Source organism: Paramormyrops kingsleyae, chromosome 22, assembly GCF_048594095.1.
Source record: "Paramormyrops kingsleyae isolate MSU_618 chromosome 22, PKINGS_0.4, whole genome shotgun sequence".
Lineage (NCBI taxonomy): Eukaryota > Metazoa > Chordata > Actinopteri > Osteoglossiformes > Mormyridae > Paramormyrops > Paramormyrops kingsleyae.
The window spans coordinates 20,571,842-20,589,101 of NC_132818.1; the positions used below are offsets into that span (position 1 = coordinate 20,571,842).

At 45.6% G+C, this 17,260-nt stretch overlaps 2 protein-coding genes across 5 annotated transcripts in view; both read right to left on the reverse strand.

Annotated features, from left to right (window-relative positions):
• Positions 1–1,063: 1,063 nt before the first annotated feature.
• On the reverse strand, positions 1,064–8,144 carry LOC111855997 (ADP-ribosylation factor 1-like). Its single transcript, XM_023835583.2, has 5 exons — positions 8,012–8,144; positions 2,567–2,724; positions 2,258–2,368; positions 2,052–2,176; positions 1,064–1,956 (listed from the first exon to the last, which is right to left on the reverse strand). The coding sequence occupies exons 2-5, from the start codon at positions 2,712–2,714 to the stop codon at positions 1,795–1,797; spliced, it is 546 nt and encodes a 181-aa protein (XP_023691351.1). The 5' UTR covers positions 2,715–2,724; positions 8,012–8,144; the 3' UTR covers positions 1,064–1,794.
• Positions 8,145–10,025: 1,881 nt separating this feature from the next.
• Positions 10,026–17,260, reverse strand: part of LOC111855915 (G patch domain-containing protein 8-like) — a 30,131-nt gene continuing 22,896 nt past the window's right edge. For all 4 annotated transcript variants that reach the window (XM_023835409.2, XM_023835411.2, XM_023835410.2 and 1 more), the window contains exons 7-8: positions 15,559–15,689; positions 10,026–15,211 (exon numbers count right to left, since the gene is read on the reverse strand). In XM_023835409.2, coding sequence (XP_023691177.1) covers positions 11,566–15,211; positions 15,559–15,689 — 3,777 coding nt within the window. In that variant the 3' untranslated portion in view covers positions 10,026–11,565. The remainder of the gene's footprint in view (positions 15,212–15,558; positions 15,690–17,260) is intronic.

Consider the following 17,260-nt stretch of genomic DNA (forward strand, 5'->3'; position numbering starts at 1 on the left):
GCCTTTAAGAGGTTCACGTCATGTGACGAATTGGGATCTCCCTTTGAATGACTGACTGACAACCCCGGCGACAGGAAAACACAAGGGTTGCTCACCAGTACAACGACCCACTTAAAAACGGGATCGTAGGAGCAGCAGCCGACAACGCATGCCAACACAGTACAAATGCAATGAATTACCAGGATGAACGGTCGTCCTTATTGAGGCATGTCTAACCGGATAGCAACTATACAGGTCCCATGATGCACCCCAACTGCCTGCTTTGCTGACGACGGCTCTCAAACACTATCTTTGTGCCTAAACAATCCAAGCTTACTCTGCATTCATTGGAAACTGTACACCTGTCTCCCAGGTATTCTATACAGGGGGGAAAAAAAATCAAAGGTCTAATGAAAAAGGTAGAAAGCGAGTGGGAGCAGCTACACCTTAAAAGCCTCACGGTGCAAGCGCACGGCCACGCTTCAGCCTTCCCGCATGACCAAGCACCACTTTATTGCAGGTCCCACACCCAGTCAGCTTCAGTCAGCTGTTCGACAGGTCCATGAAGCACACCTCCCCCATGAGGACGAAAAGCACATCTCTTTTCAACATGCTGCAGCCGATAGCAAAATGCACAAAAATACTGATAGCGTTACTGAATGAGAGGCCTCACAGACATCAAGAAGCATCAGGCCTTTCTCCACGATCCATTATGCTGCTGCTGGCCCATTAAACTCAGCAATACTCTGAAGTTTACACTCTGACTTATTTGCATTAATGTCTTTCAGTTTGACAAACTGAGCACTCTTTGAAATGATTCCTTGTGCCTTTAGTGTAGAGCAGACTGATCCTCCTTGCCATAGACCAGATACTAGGCCAAGTTTGATTTGGTTCTGAATCACAGCAAAGTCATGTGGTGTACCACAAACTCCAAAGATGAAATAGGAATTAGGGGAAAAAAAAAAAAATACAGAAAAGTAATTCAAAAGTCAGTAAACTCTTGGAATGCCTAAATGCCTTGAGAAAGGACACTCATACAACCATCACAAACCCTGTGTTCCATCAAACAGCCCAATTGTCAGCATTTCATTTCATTTGTTTACTGAACAGGCCTTTAACATAACAGGAATGAAAGAAGCCATGACAATATAATAATATACAAGTAAAAACCTGGGGTGGGGCGGTGGGGGAAATGTTACTCAGTGTTCGCTTGTGCTTCATGGCATGGGTAGTGTTCCTTTAAGAACCTCAGCTATGACTGATTGGGCCTTGTTCATGAAGGAGGGGGTCAGCATGATTTTCAAATAATGCAAAGGAGGACCTAGGATGGAAACCTCTTTATTGACTTTCTTCCAACCTGATACAGGTTACAACATGACGTTTAAGTGGGACTTAACATTTTACCACTGGTGACGAATATCAGGTTTTTAATCAGTTTTCTTTTTGAGCTCTTTGGAAGCTGACAACGCTCCGCATCCTGGACCTTCCTTTGCCTACTGAAAACCACGCTGTCATGAGGTGGGCTGGATGGGCACGTGCTGTGCCACACCGCTCTCTGAACAAGGACCCAGAGAGTCAAACGGGTGTTTTCTACGGGAGGTGTGTAAGGCACGCCAGGGCTGCTCCCACTCCCCGATGACAGACACGCAGACTCACTCACACACACTCTTACAGATACATACATGGGACGACGCCAGCCAGGGCCCAACTGGGAGGGAGGGGTGGAAACTGTAGGGATGAGAGACGAGGTTTGGGGTGGGGGGGGGGATTAAGGCCGTGACTGGAGCTGCCCTGTCGTGTAGACAGCGGAATGGATCATTTCTGGTTCTTCAGCTGATTGGAGAGCCAATCCAGGCCCTCGTAGAGACCATCTCCGCTAGTGGCGCAAGTAGCCTGGATGTACCAGTTGCGGTGGCGGAGCGAGTGCAGGCCGAGCTTGTCTGTGATCTCTGCCGCGTTCATGGCGTTGGGAAGATCCTGACAAGAAGGGTGGGAGGTTGGGAGTGAGGACCAGCACACAGGGGGGACTGTGAGAATAAATGCCAATGGGTTGCTTGAACCCAAAAGCTCACCTGTTTGTTTGCAAAGACCAGTAAGACGGCATCTCGCAGCTCATCCTCTGCCAACATTCTTGTCAGCTCCTCTCTTGCCTCATTCACTCGCTCCCTGTCATTACTGTCCACAACGAAGATCAGGCCTGAAAGGAGGAGGGAATGAGTGAAAAGATGGACTCCAGGTCTTCAGAGCTACTAAGTCTACTTACAACGACAAGTCTCACCTTGTGTATTCTGGAAGTAATGACGCCACAAAGGCCGGATTTTATCCTGACCGCCGACGTCCCAGACAGTGAAGCTGATGTTTTTGTATTCTACAGTTTCTACATTAAACCCTGTAAAGAGGAAGAACATGACTGGTCACCACCATATCATTGCTGGACATCCAACTTATTTGTTTAAACTCATGAAGCCATGTTTGCATTTTGCAACACACCAGCAGAGTGCAACCAGAAGCCAGCAAGAAAACTGTGCACTTTTCTGGGAACAAGGGAAGGGGGGGTGCATTGCCCAATGGCGGGAATAGAACTTACCAATGGTGGGAATAGTGGTGACGATCTCTCCCAGTTTGAGTTTATACAGAATGGTGGTTTTCCCAGCTGCATCCAGTCCCACCATAAGGATTCTCATCTCTTTCTTCCCAAAGAGACCTTTAAATAGGTTGGCGAAAACATTCCCCATCTTGTGTTATCTGGTAAAACAGATATAGCCAAATACGATTAGCCGCTTCTCACTGCTCCTACCAAATTGTGCAAATGCAAAGTTGATCTGAACCCAGTCACTGAAAACTCTGGCCGTTTTAAGCTCAAATTTAAATAAGTTGTACAAGAATGCATGGTACAGTACTGCTTCGATTGATTTCCCATTACCGTAGTTCATGGTTTCACTGCTGCTCCGTTAAACAACCCTCAAGATCGGAGACCATATTATGACTTATGTGGCACGTGTAATTCAATAAACTCTAAATCTATTTCCCATGGGTAAAGATATCACATATTACAAAGAATTAGGTGAGCATGCTTTCCCAAAAAAGGGGTCTGATGTAATTTGGACTGAGGCAGGTGATAAAATTACCAAACACAATGGTCCTATAAACCCAGTTACCAGTCTAACTGGGTACTGCAGTATAGCAATGATAAATCTGAAATTGTATCAGCCAAAATTAAGGGGCTCTCCTCCCATAAAGTTGCAATCTGCTATGAAGCAGATTCATCATAACCATCTGAATGTCATGAGGCTGCAGTAAGGGCAGAGAGGAGGAAAACAGTGTTGTCAATTTTCAAAGGAGCATAGACACAAGCTTGAGAGGTCAAGAAGTGATCGATGCCTCACTGACAATCCTCTGCAGTCTAGAAACATTGATGATCAAGTGAAACAAATCTGTGTTTAAAAAACACTTCATTATGAATTCGGAAAATACATCTGGAAATTAATTTGAAACAATCTAGAAAACACAACAGAAGATCACGACTGAGGAACCGAAAGAGAGTTCTCTTCGTTTTGCATTAATGTAACCATGCCAGCCATAACCCTGCTGCCATACATGTTATAAAACGATTTGTACAGATCTATTTATAAATTGCTCAGAACATTTTTGTGCATAGAGAGGACAATACAAACCCCTTCATGTTTGCAGTCTTAATAATCTTTGTATCTACAGGTGACGATGTAATCTATGAAAATTCCAACACAATAACTAGATTTCCTAAACATAATGCATGCATATACATGTACACAGATTTTCACAGAGATCAATTTTAATTCATGACAGTCCATAGAGCATTCTTTCTGCCAAATGATATCCATAAAATCTAGCAATAGCAAGGCGGAGACTCCTGGCAAACTAGTAAATTTTAGTAGTAGATTATGCTAATGAAATTGTAGTTTGAGCTGCTTTATTCATTTCCCTTGGCTGAATTTTGAAATCTGATACCAGCAAGCACAGTTTCCCTGCATGGACATCTTTTTACCCTGCCAAACCTGGCCAGAATACATACTTATGTATTTCTCTGCAAAGTTCTTCAGCATATACCCTGAGAATATTTTTTAGGAATGTCATTGTTGGCGTGATTTCCGCTAGCAGCCTAGACTTAAATTTGACCTCCTCTGCATAGCATCAACTGTTACTCTGTGTCACAACAGTTCATTTCATGAAATATTGTAACTGTACAGTTAAGACTAGTTTTGTAGTGCATAATGGTAATTAGCCTATTCATCTTCATAAAAGGTTGTCATCTTCTGTTAGCAAAAGACCTGCTGTCCTAAATACTGAAACATCCCTGTTAGCTACAATCATCTGTTTTGAAGGGTGCCAGTGGCTGTGTAAGCCGCTAACCATGCACTGTTTTGTCAGTGATGTATAACATGCCAACTATGACCGCTGACCTGCAATTAAACAAGCAAAGTTATCTTAGCACTTTTACACAACAGACCATTTCAAAAACAAAAACAGGTAAAGAGGTTGTACCTGGAAATACACTTTGCATACTGGAATGAATGGATGTTCAGAGCTGGAAAGAGCCATTTTACATTGACTGTATTTTCCATATGCTAGGTGCCAGCTAGTTAAATTGTTTTAGATATGCTTCAGTCATTTTAAACTCTGGCCAGTGTTTGGAAGGGCCCATACACATAGGAGTAACCTGGGAATAGGTCACCCGGCCATCAACATTTCATCGCAAGAGATTCATGTTCATATTCAGGTAAGGTGAAATTGATATCAGTACTGCTAGGTAACCAACACGTACAAATAATATTTAACTCATGACACAAGGTTTCAGTGCACCATTCAATTCAGAACTTGCTGACAAGCACACAGACATTTCAATGCTCCGTCAGACATACTTTGTTCATTTGTAGACCCAGGATTATGAAACACACACCATCAAGCAGTTCCAATATTTGTCATCCTTTGGAAAGACGTTTCTGTCCTTTTCTAATCATGTGATCTAATATTTTATCACCACATCACTGGTGGAATCCATCATCTGGCTGACTAAGATCACATGGCTCCTTCTCCAGGGAAACTCATTTTACAATACTCCGTGTTACTTAAAGATGTCGATATCAGTCATACTTCACAATCACTGCTTTAGATAATTTCACACTAAAGAACCCATTTTGGTTTTCAGTGTAATCAAAGAACCCTTGCTTTCTACTGCTCAATGTTACTGAGGAAGAGAAAGGCACAACTAAGTAGCTATGGTCAGAAAAATCTCCCAGTAACTGATGTGAATATGAAGTGGAATGAACTACACCTGCAAAGTAATCCAGCTGACTGAATTATTTACAAGACAGCCAGAGAGACAAAGACAACCAAGCCAGCACGCCAAGGTAAAGTTAAATTTACTGAATAAAAACTGAACACAAAAATCCAACAGTTAACATGCCAGATACATATATGCTGCCCATACAATAACCAGTCAAAATTGCATAAGATCAGCAGGTCAATTTACAGATGAATTCAACTTATAAATTAAAACCATATTTCTTACATTCGCAACAAAGGTTTTCTTGAAACAGTTAACCCACTCAAAAACTGGATAGTTATACTGAAATATAGCTTTCATTGTCAGTATGGGTGGAAAAAGCAGAACTGTGAAAGAACTGACAGTCATCAAAGTTCTAACTTAGAAATTAGTATTTAATACACAACTGAAAATAACTAAAGAAGCCAGAAAGTTGTACCATATTTGCAGTCCACTGTATCCTACATTAACATCAACAATACCCATCAGTTTCAGACTGAACGGGGGGGGGGGAATCTACCAAATTTAAAAATAACTATTACAAAAAAAAACCCATTTAAAGCTGTTCTTCCCCATGTATGTTTTGTTAAGGATTCAACCAATAAACATTATTAACAGGTTAGCTTCTATTTAAATTCACTGGATGAGTCTAGTGATGAATTTGTCATATATGTTAAACGCTGACGACAGATATTCGTAACATCCCCCCACCCACTAAAGATCATCACCACCCAAGCCAACAAATATGAATTATAATGCTGATGAGTAACAGGATAGTCAACTGGTTCTAAGAATGTGATCTTTGATATGGAACTGCATCATTACTCGAGTTCTCAATTCAGGCACTCATGAATAAATGAGGTCCCTACAAATTAATTATTGACATAACCTAATAAAGACAGGAGCTGTGCATGTTTTGCTCCAGTATGATGGTCACACTTCAGTGAAGTCGTCAAAACTATTTTTTTGACCTTTAATACACACAACTGTTAGTACCCTGATGCTAACAGGAAGAAAACAGGACAATTTAACGGCCTGACCGTTCCGATAGCTCAGGTTTCTTATGCTGGCTAATATACCCTTATTCCCTGAGATTCACTGAATTCATCACCATGTCAAGTATTGTATGTCACCAAAACTAACCATTCTCCATCTTCAACTCTGCAGTGAACATCACAATTACCAAACCTATAATTTCTACAAAGTAAGCACAGAAATATCACTCTACTGAATTATGCAACATAAGAGTGTGACTTGGTCTTATATTCAATAAAGCCAGCAATATATAGATTAAAGACCCAGACTTGTAACTAGGTTGCCAGTTCAACACCTCAAATTCCTCTCCTTGGTATCCTTAATTTCAAACCCCTTTATAACAGGCAACTTGGCAAACATTCAAAACTGTTTAATGTGAGCAAAGTGGCACTGGAGAAGATGTGTTAAAAGTACATAATATTTCACAACCCAATAAAGAGTATCTACAAGGGACAAGTGTGTCAGAATTATAAAAAAAATAAATATTGCAATGCACTGGTACACTTCACACTTAAGGAGCTAATGCAAATAAAGATCAGATCACCTCAGGAACCCCAAAGACATTCAAATAAAACAGTGCATCTCATTTGGGAAAACACAATGAAATCCTTAGGAAAGACATATTTACAGTAAACATTAGGTAACCGTGGAAAAGCATGACATTGATATGTATCCACTAAGGCGCCCTGAGCTCAGCTATTGTCTTGCTGAAAAGAAGCACAGTAACCTAGACTACTAAATGTGTATATGGTCATCTGTATACCATTCAAGACCCCTGGACTACGACAAACTTCGGCCCAAGGAAGCAAACACCAAAAGGAAATGAAACAGGATGTTCAGCGGCTCCTAAAATATATCATAAGGGAAAACACAAAAGAAATCGGTAACCAGAAAACATAAATACGTGGCATAATCAAGACAATCTTGGGATAAAAAAAACTCGGTTGTTAATATGGTCTTGTTACTGGTGTCAGGTGAAGTTACTTTCAGAGAATTAATGCTGACAGCTTGCTTAGCCGGCGATGTAAGTAAACCAAGATGATGTACTTCTCATTTATATGGTTATAAAGTTAATTAACTAGCACTTTGTAGGCGAAGGTTAGTTCGCCTATGGCTATAAGGACTGGGCCTCAAATCCTACAAGCTTCATCACCACACTCATGGTGACACCATATTTCCCAGCTATCGAGAGCGACCGACGACCTATATCTTACAACACGGTAATAAATAAACAATGACGATACCCTGATTACTATTCGATTCTTGTTCAAGTTAATGTGTAGGGCCGCAACATGAAGGGTTTTCGTTATCCTGGCCTTCAGATCATCAGTTACGCAAGTGGCTCGTAAAGAACAAACGTGACTAGCTTACATTTCACTCCTGCAGTCACTTTTAATGTGTTGACCAAACAAACTGCAGGTTAAATACACCAAATATACGTTAGATATAACCACTATACCGTGCTTAACATTATAGGTTCCAAAAAGTGCTTAAGACTACACAGCTGGCTATCCCGTAAATGTCATCAGGTACACACATAACCCTTCTCGGGTGTCGCTAGAAGAGTCAGTAACAATATCAGACTACATCCAGTCAAACAAAACTCAGTGGAGGCCAAATATAGTACATAAAAACACAGGAAGATAAAACCTACCTATACTAAGGTAATACAGATAACTGCCAATTTATAATTACCTCAGAGCTGTTGCTTCTCGATCTTTCTCTAGCACTCTACTTCACCGTTACCGACAAAATGGCGTCTTTCACGAGCCACAGAGTGTCGCGTCATAGATCCGCTCATTCGCAAAACCCGTCCAATCGGATGGTCCTCAATGGGAGAAGCACCGCCCACTCAGAATTGTGGCGTATCACCGAGCACGACCGCGTTCTGTGGGAGGTGGACTCGAGAGACCGCTTCAGGGGTTTCCAATAGAATGCAAGATTCCTGATGTTGTAATTTTCCTGTCCCCACCCTAAATTATGCTTTCCGGTCTCTTGCAGATGTTCCGAAATATTAACGTTTGAGTTGGGAAAGCGTTATGCTAAGCCAGGTGATGCATATGAATTTATAAGGTTGTAATGTCGTTGTTATGTGGAGATGGTTCGCATGATTGCGTGTTTTTATGCACAAGAAGTCAAGCTCGTCAGCATCGTGACCAGCAAATTCGAAACTCACACCTTAATCTTAAAGCGATGTCTCGGTGTGTGAACGATTCCAGTTAGGTGTACTTTCGGGAAGCTGTGGGGAGGGCGACGTTACAAATGGCCTTTCCCCCCTTTTATGTCGTTTGTTTTTCCGCCACAACCAAGACCCCGAACAAGTGGGTTGATTGCAAGGTCTTATATTTTGCAAAGCGAATCTCTCGGGTTACAATTAGCCAAAAGCCACATGACGCCACAGCGCATAATATTCTCCATTCTGCGCATACATCCGCATTCAGGTGGTGTCCTTGTGTAACAGGTTTTTTTTAACTTCTCGTAAATCAATTTGTAATGTTTTGCCCAAAATATTATTTCTATAAGCATTTTATACTATAAAATATACTTAAAATATAAATGGACATACAAATCAATATCGAAGTTAAGGTTGGAGGTACATGAGTGATGTAATGTTTAAAATAAATACATTTATATGAAAATACCGCATACATTTCATAAATATATAGAACCTTGCGTGTAGACCAAGTTTATTATATTAAAGTGTTGATATTTTGATAGTTTGTTTTTTATTGTTGAATTTGATCAATAAATGCTACCTATAGTAACTTGTGTAAGTCAAAGCTTCTTGTAACACATGGTGGGGTAAATCCTCGAAGTCGAAGATCCGGTTTCTGCTTCTGGGAAGGATGCTGAAAAAATGAAGAAACTGAAAGCAAACTGAACAAACTAACGAAGAATTTACTATTGCTATACCCCATCCATGCAGCTTCCAACCGCTGATCCAGTACAGGGTTGTTGGGGACGGTACATCGAGCTTAGCTCAGACGGGAACACCCCAGATGGGATGCCAGTCCATCACAGGGCGTACTTAAAGACACAATAATAGGGCTAGAATATGTCAAATTTCAGGCAGGTTCCACATTTTATCCTAATTAATAATTATACAGAGTTACAGATCCAGCTTGCGGGATCTGACCAGGAGCTCCGAATGCATCTTAAGTGGTTTTTTCACGGTTTCTGTTAATATGCTAATATTAGACTGATCTCATTCAGTAGAAACATAACCACAGTGGCCAAGAGTTAATGTGAGGTGTAAATTGGAGGTGTATTGATATTAAATCAACCGATCTGTTACTATACGTATAACAGATGACGATCAAAAGTGAAACGCCCCAGGGATGGCAAATGCATGCGTGTCTGCGTCTGCCACTCAGCTTCTCACAGTGTCTACTTGTGACTTGAACCCTCATTGTGGGTTCTGCGCTGCAGAAGACGACCCGCCTGTTTGTGGCGCTACTCCGCAGAGGGGAACATTTCACAGATGTCTCAGATGCGCAGTGTGTCAAAGTTAAGGGCCGTGACCTCTGCATTTTCTCTGACATACGGCTGGGGCCCAGAGGCCTTTCAGCAGTCCAGTGGTGTCGGCTAAGCAAACAAGATACGAGGAGAGTGCTGTTCAGAAAATTCTAATGGGAAAATAAATCTGGAACTTTCTGGAATACTGAAACTGCAAAGTGTACAAATTACATTACAGGACCAGGCCACAGAATTACCATACATATTTTTATTAAAAATACTCAAGTATTTTTAACAGGTTTATTAACACACACACACACACACACACACACAGCCTTGTGATGTTGCTTCCATTGTGTTCATCTCAGTTAAACCCACGTGGTTCTTTCTGGTGGGCTGTCCTACTGGCAAATGGGCTCACCCATCAGTGACTCACTCTCTAGGTTCAGCACAGTCGATAACGACTGAATCTGGGTGGATGGGGAAGGGTGACAGTCACCCCCCCACCACAAAGCAATTTTTCAAGTTTTACCATCATCCAGCCAATTAGCACATCATTAGTGATCCTGGTATTTTGCTTACAAGATCCCCCCCAAATCTGGCAGCATTTATCAGAATCAGATAAACTTCTCTAACCACTGAACCATTATAAAAAATACGTGTTACAGCATAATGGTGTCATTAATGTCCCAGTCACACACATACACACGTTCTTTCAATCAAATGTCATTCTCGAAATAATTTAAAAACAACATTTAAAAAATGCAATTACTACAATCATATTGTTACATGCTATCAAAGCAGCATGTTAATGTGGAGATTTCAGTGCAATTCACTATAATGTGGCTGCTGACACAAATGTTTTCCTGTGTCATTGTGCATGTTCACAGTAGAGGATTAGTGGCATAAGGAAAGTCAGTTCAACTTGGTTATTAACTGCCCAGATATCACTGCAGTTCCCAACACCCAATTTACATTTTTGAACAAAACCATATATTCCCTCTACCATGGTTAGTACTTTGTTCTGGGCCATGGTTCCCTCATTTGTAACTGCAATACGACTACAGCACAGTACTTTGCACTTTCAGTTCTTCATGCCAATTTGAGTTTCCAGGAGTGGATCATGTTCCTGATACAAAATATCCTCAGACAGATTTTTAAGTTCCTCCTTTACATTTCCAGAACCGCAATAACACTTCGCTTCAGAATAAAAGGAAACTAAGGGAGAAGGGTGGAATAACAATGACGTTTTGGAACAATAAAATCTTTCCAGATGTGCCATTTCATTACTGAAAAAGGATAGCGCTAATGGTGTTTGAGTCAGGGACAGCTGTTGGGTAGGGGGACTGCCTTCCCAATACAATACATAACAGACCGCATAGGTGGTTTCAACTGCTGCCTCTCTGTGATTCTAAGAAACAGAGTTAGGCAAATTTTGCAGCTTGTAAGACCACAAAGTATCCTCTGGCTCTTTGCAGGGTGACACAAACAGTACTGCACTGACATCTGTCACATTCAACTCCTTATTCATCTGGGAAGAGAGACCAAGGGTTCTGGTGAGCTCAATCCTTGACTCAACAGCAATGGGCTGCAGTGTTTCCACACAACCGGTTCAGTCTCAAGGACCAGATCGGGAACCCGACTGCTTTGGGTCACTTCAGTTGCCTTTTCAGGCTGATCAATTTTTGGACCAAACATCAAAGTGAAAGCAAACAAATGAGGGGAGACATAGGGATGCATCTCCCCCCAGGGCTGACGGCCAAAAGCCTTTTCTGTGAAAAACCTCATAGTTCTCAAGACCCGTGACCTGGAGGGTGCTGAAGGTCTTGTCCCGAGAAGATGGGATGCAGGAGGGGATGGAGTTGCAGGGCGGCAGCGGCGGCCGCTGTGGCAGGGCGGGGAGTGAGGAGTGTTGGGTAGAGGGCAGCATGGGGCACATGATGAAGGGCCAAGGGGGTGTGGTGCAAGGCTGAAGCCGGGATAATGTGGATGGGTTGGCCCGAGAGAAAGGCAGTGGGGTGGGCGGGAATGAGCCCGGCATGGCCCAGAGAGTGGCCCAGTGTGTGTCCCAGGGAATGACCAAGTGGGGACAAGGAGATAGGCGTGAGGTGATGCTGGGGGATGTGGTGTACTTGAGCCAGCTGGTGTGGGTGAGGGTGGGGGGCATGAGGATGAATGCCAATGGCAGCAGCCGCAGCAGCAGCATGGTGCTGCAGGAGTGTATGTTGCACCGTGGTTATCGAGGTAGAAGAGGCAGAAGCGGGAGGCTGCTGGATGTGAATTGGCTGGAGTGCAGCGGCAGGGGCTGCTGCAGCCACGGCCACGGCCGAAGGAGGGAAGGACTTCACCTGCTTGGCCAGCAGTTGCTGCTGAATGTGCTGTTGGGCTGCCTGCTGCAGCTTGCTGTACTTCTCCATTTCCTCGGGAGTGAAGGTGATGGGCTGGCTCTCCAAGGGAGCCAACGAGTCACCATCTTCAGTCTCCAAACCCATATCTTCCTCTAGGCAGGAAGGCGGGTATCTCGGATACAGGGCTTGCTGCTGTTGGGGTGTATGTTGTGGCTCGAGCATGGAAGTGGCTCCCTCCTCTACAGGTTCCCCCTGGTATGGCTGGACTAACAGCCCAGAATTCTGCTCAAACAATGGAATACTAGTGGATGCCTGTTCTTCTGTATTAGGATGTTGGACCTCCTCAGTTAGAGCACTCTCTACAGTCTCCTCGGGTTTCTGTGGTGCTGACACAGGGACAGGAGGTGGTGGAGGAAACTCTCTAATAGGCTCCACCAAGACTACGTCTCCCCCGGCCTCTGTACTTTCACTACTAACATTCTTCTCTGCCTCCTCTGCTTGCTGCATAGAGGGTTGTGGGGGCTTCTTGCCAGCTGGCAGCTTGCCAAATAATGGGAGCATGGTCTTACTCCCCAGGGATGGAGGGAGCTTGGGTCCAAAATATCCCTGTGGGGGATTTTTCAGCTTGAGGCCTGCTTTTGCTCTAGCTGCGGAATCACCCAAGCCCTTGCGGGACTGCACATTCTCCAGCAGTTGCCGGGCTGTTAGGGAATTCCTCTGCGCAATAGCCCCACTACCACCTCTGGACCCCCCAGCAGCACTGACTCTCTGCGTTGAGGAGGTGCCACGAATACTGTTCCGGGAGAGATTCTTGTGCCCTGATGCACGGGAATGGCGAGGCGACTGTGAGCGGTAGATGCGGGAGCGGTTGAATTCCCGCCGAAGAGGAGAGCTGTCCCGGCGTCGGCGTGAAGAGCCCCTGCTGGAAGGGGAGCGGCTGGCGGAGCTGTGGCTCCGACTGTAACTGCTTCTCCTCCAGGAGCGCCTGCTGCTACTGCTGCTGGAGCTCCGTGAGCTGCTGTGCCGGGCTCGACGGCGCCGACGGCTGCGGCTCCGTGAGCGGCTCGAATCAGCCGACGAGGAGGAGGAGTAGCGATGACGGTCGGACCGGCGCCGACTGCTGCCCCGTCGTTCATAATCAGAGTCAGAGGAGTGCTTAGAGTGCCCCCTACCCTCATTGCTGTAGTCGCTGTAGCTGTCCGAATAGGTACGGCGACTAGAGCGGCTGCCGCCATCCGAGGATTGATCCGAACTGCTGGATGAGGACCGGCTGTGGCGCCCCCCTCGGCGAGAGGAGCGGCTCCGGGAGCGTCCAGAATCCTCGCTGTGGCGCCGGCGGTGTCGAGGGGTGGACCGGTGGCGACGAGAACGCTGGGGGGATGAGGAGCGCCTCTCCTCGTCACTCTCACTGCTAAGGTGCCGACTGTCACGCCTTTCCCGGCTGCTCGGCAACTTCAGCACCGAGGTGGAGGACGTGCTAATCATGCTGGTAGCATGTGGGGATGTAGCATCAGGATCTGATCTCTGCTTCTTGGTACCATTGAGCTCATCTGAGGAAGTGGTTTTCCCAGGACCTTTCCCTACTGCCCCCTCACCCGACCCAGGCCTCTGTGCCTCTACTTTGATGGGGCGTTTCCGCTTCCTAGCCCCGGTACCCTCTACTGCCCCAGCTACCAGTACCTCAGCAGACTCCTTATCCTTCCCGCCTTTCTCTTCTTCCTCACCTGACTTTTTGGTCTTACTCTTCTTACATTTATGTTTCTTCTTCTTTTCTTTTTGACATGAAGTTTCTGCTTCCTCTCCAATAACTTCCTTCCCCTCTTCCTTTTGCTTAGAACTCTTTCCAGGTTTCTTATGTTTCTTTTTTTTCTTCTTCTTCTTCATGGAAGCAGCACTGTTTGGTTGCGACTGCCCATCCTTCTCGCCCTCAGTTGGTTCTTCTTTCATGGAAGTATCATCGTTCTTGACTGCACTTGGCCCAGCTGTCTCCATTTTGCTAGTCACTGCTTTGGATCCATCACTGTCCTCCACACCGGACTTCATTGTTTTAGCTTGTTTCCCACTCTGGGCCCCTTTGTGGCGGGACAGCTTGAAGTCAAAGTAGAGAGGATTGCAGCTATAGGATATCGAAGGCTGTGTGCGAGTGAATTCCCGCAATTCTGACGGCCACTGCAATACGGTGCTGTCATCCTTGCTTAGGACAGAGAAGAAGGCACCAGTAGAGAGCCGGGGCCCTTGGGAGGATTCAGCGGCTCCTTGGAGACAGTCAGTAGGGACTTCCTTGGGTACAGTGCTTTCAGGGAAGTCCTCCATGCCTTGGGCCTCCACCTTCACACTGGGCAGGTTGGCTGGAGACTCAGACACTGGGGCTTTCTGGGTCTCAGACTTGTCTGGCTTCTCCGACTTACCAGCAGTAGCTTTGGGTTGTTTGTCCTCAAGCTTCGTTTCAACAGCCTCTTCTTGCTTTTGAATCCCAGTTTGGTCTGAGGCCTTCATGAAAAGCAGAAACTGAAAGTGGGGCTTGACTCGACAGTGAGCTGGCGGCACGTAGTGGTAATACTGGGGCTCCAGCCCGGATAAACCCTCCTCTTTTTTCATCATCATCGTCTTCAACTTGGAAAGGGTGGAGGCTAAAGATCCGCCCTCATCAGATTGCTGCTGCTCCTGCTGCTGCTGTTGTTCTTCAGGAGGTCCATTGCTTGGGCTTTCCCTGTTGGAGGCCAAGGCCTCCTCCTGTCCCTCCTCCTCGAGGGCCTCCTCTTCCCCCTGGTCAGCAAACACAGCAGCAGCAGTCTCAAGCTTCACCGGTGCCTTTTTGGCTAAGGAGAAGGACACGCTGAGTTTCGGTAGCACCACTGCCGGAGTCACGGGAGAATTTTTCTTGCCCAGAGTGAAGCTGATCGATGGTTGCTTGGGTGACGCAGAACTTGTAAGCTGCCCAGAACTGGAGAGCGCTTTGTCTTCCCCTAACAGCCCTTCTGGCACACTGTCTGCAACAGATGTGCACTCAGGATTAGGGACCCCTGACTCACTGTTTTCCCCATCTACAGCTACAGTAGTGGCTTTAAACATTGGCCCACTGCCAGGAGTTCTGAAAAGAAGAAAAAAAAAAGACAGGGAATTATACAAAATAAAAACTAAGTTTCTGATTAGCATGGCTGCAGTGCTATACAGCAGCTTTTGATCCGTTGGCATAGACCAGGGGTTGCCGATCTTATCCACAAAGGGTCGGTGTGTGTGTAGGTTTTTGGGGTAACCTTTAGGTCAGCTGTTCAAACCCAGGTGTGAGGACTCTTCAGCCAATCAGTCCTCTAATTAGTAATCGAATTAGGGAGTCGCAGCGAAAACCCGCACACACACCGGCCCTTTGCGGATAAGATTGGCCACCCCTGGCATAGACAGGAATACCCCGACCACAGGGGGTAAGTGCATCCTTACTGGTTTTGCTGCTTGCGCTGCTCTGCCAGCTCGTGCAGCCGGCGCAGCATCTTCTCCTGCTTCCTTTCATCCTTGCGCGAACGTGACGACACGTTGCGAGCAAACTCCCTCTGCTTCAGCTCCTTCAGCCTCTGCATTGGAGGAGTGGGGGGAGGGAGGAGGATGATTCGGGGGAGGGGGGGGAGAGTGAGGGGAAAATAAAAGGAATGAGAAATGGATGAAGAAGGGTTAGGACAGTAGAGGGGGATGGGAGGAAAAAAGTTACACAAAAAAACCCCCACAAACACGAACACTATATAGCACAGGCTGTTTTATCTGTGACCAAGGAGATGTCTGCCAAGTGACCTGCCCCAGCAAACTAGCCACCTCAGAGAAAATGCAGCTACTTTTGGTTTGCTCCATACATGGGTGACAACCAAAACAGTGTGATTAGGATGACTGAGCTTTTACACAAACATGGCGCAAAGGTGACATTAAAACACACAACACAGAAGTACGGGATGCACACTGTAGGCCTCGGGGCAAATCAGCTTGACATTGGTCACATTCCTCTACAATAGGCTGATCTGGGGCAGGTGATCACCACAGTAAGAACCCCCTTCCCCCAGAGAGGCACAACAGTTTGTTTGAGACAGGACAGCCCCCTCCCACCCCACCCCACACCCCCCCCATCCTCGGTCCGCAAACCACAGCACTGTCGCCACCACATCACAGAGGGTCAGACGCCAGGTACCTTACCTGCATCGCAAGCTACACTCCTGAGAAAGCCTCTCACTTAGAATGTTGGGTGGCTTAGAGCACAGGGTTATTTAGCGTGGACCGTGCCGTGTGCATGTAGAGATACAAGCGTGTGTGTGTATGTGTGTGTGTGCGCGTGCATGGATGTTCATCAGTGTGTGTGCAGGTGTATTCAAGGGATAGACATTACTGGCGATAACAAGCAGCAGATTGACAAAGTAACAGGCACAGCTCAAGTCTACTGCACTCTGGCACGTGTTTGCGCTACTGCAGAGGGCCGGTATGAGTGAGTGGCGAGGTCGGGGTTGAGGTGGGGGTGAAGATGACAGAAGCTTTAGTACTTTAGACAGAGCAACTACAGGGGTTAGCCACTGCCAACAAGGGAGAAAGCTAAACCAGGATAGAGAGGGGTTAGGGTTAGGGTTAGGGGAAAAGCTCACCGCAAGACGATTTATGGGAGTACCGCAATGTCCTGTCTGTCAGAGTAATGGTCACATATCAAACTACAATCAATAGTATATCAACAGTTTGTCACATACGTTAGATGCACTATAAATTAATCAGGAACGGATGGTTTTTGCGAATCATTATATAGGAAAGCATTTTATTAATTTCCTAAGCATTACATGCCCCTGGGTCAGTGCCATTGGCCACCAGGACAGGACACATACCAGAAGTGCCGGCCCTCTGTCATACTGGACATTGCCTCGGGAATGCGGATATATCGGAGCGAGCAAGAGGAGGGATGTGACGAGGAGGCGGGGGGGGGGGGGGGGGGGGGGGCACAGTTGCTCATGACAGGAAGTGTGGGTGGAGGCAGACAAGCGAGTAGAGAGAAACTCACGCGGGAAGTCTGGATGGCCACTTTTATAGGGGGGTTTGCTGGCAATACATCGGCTGAAAAATGTTAAACAATCGCAGAACAAAAACAAAAAAAAAAGGAAAAAAAATAAAAAAAACAGGA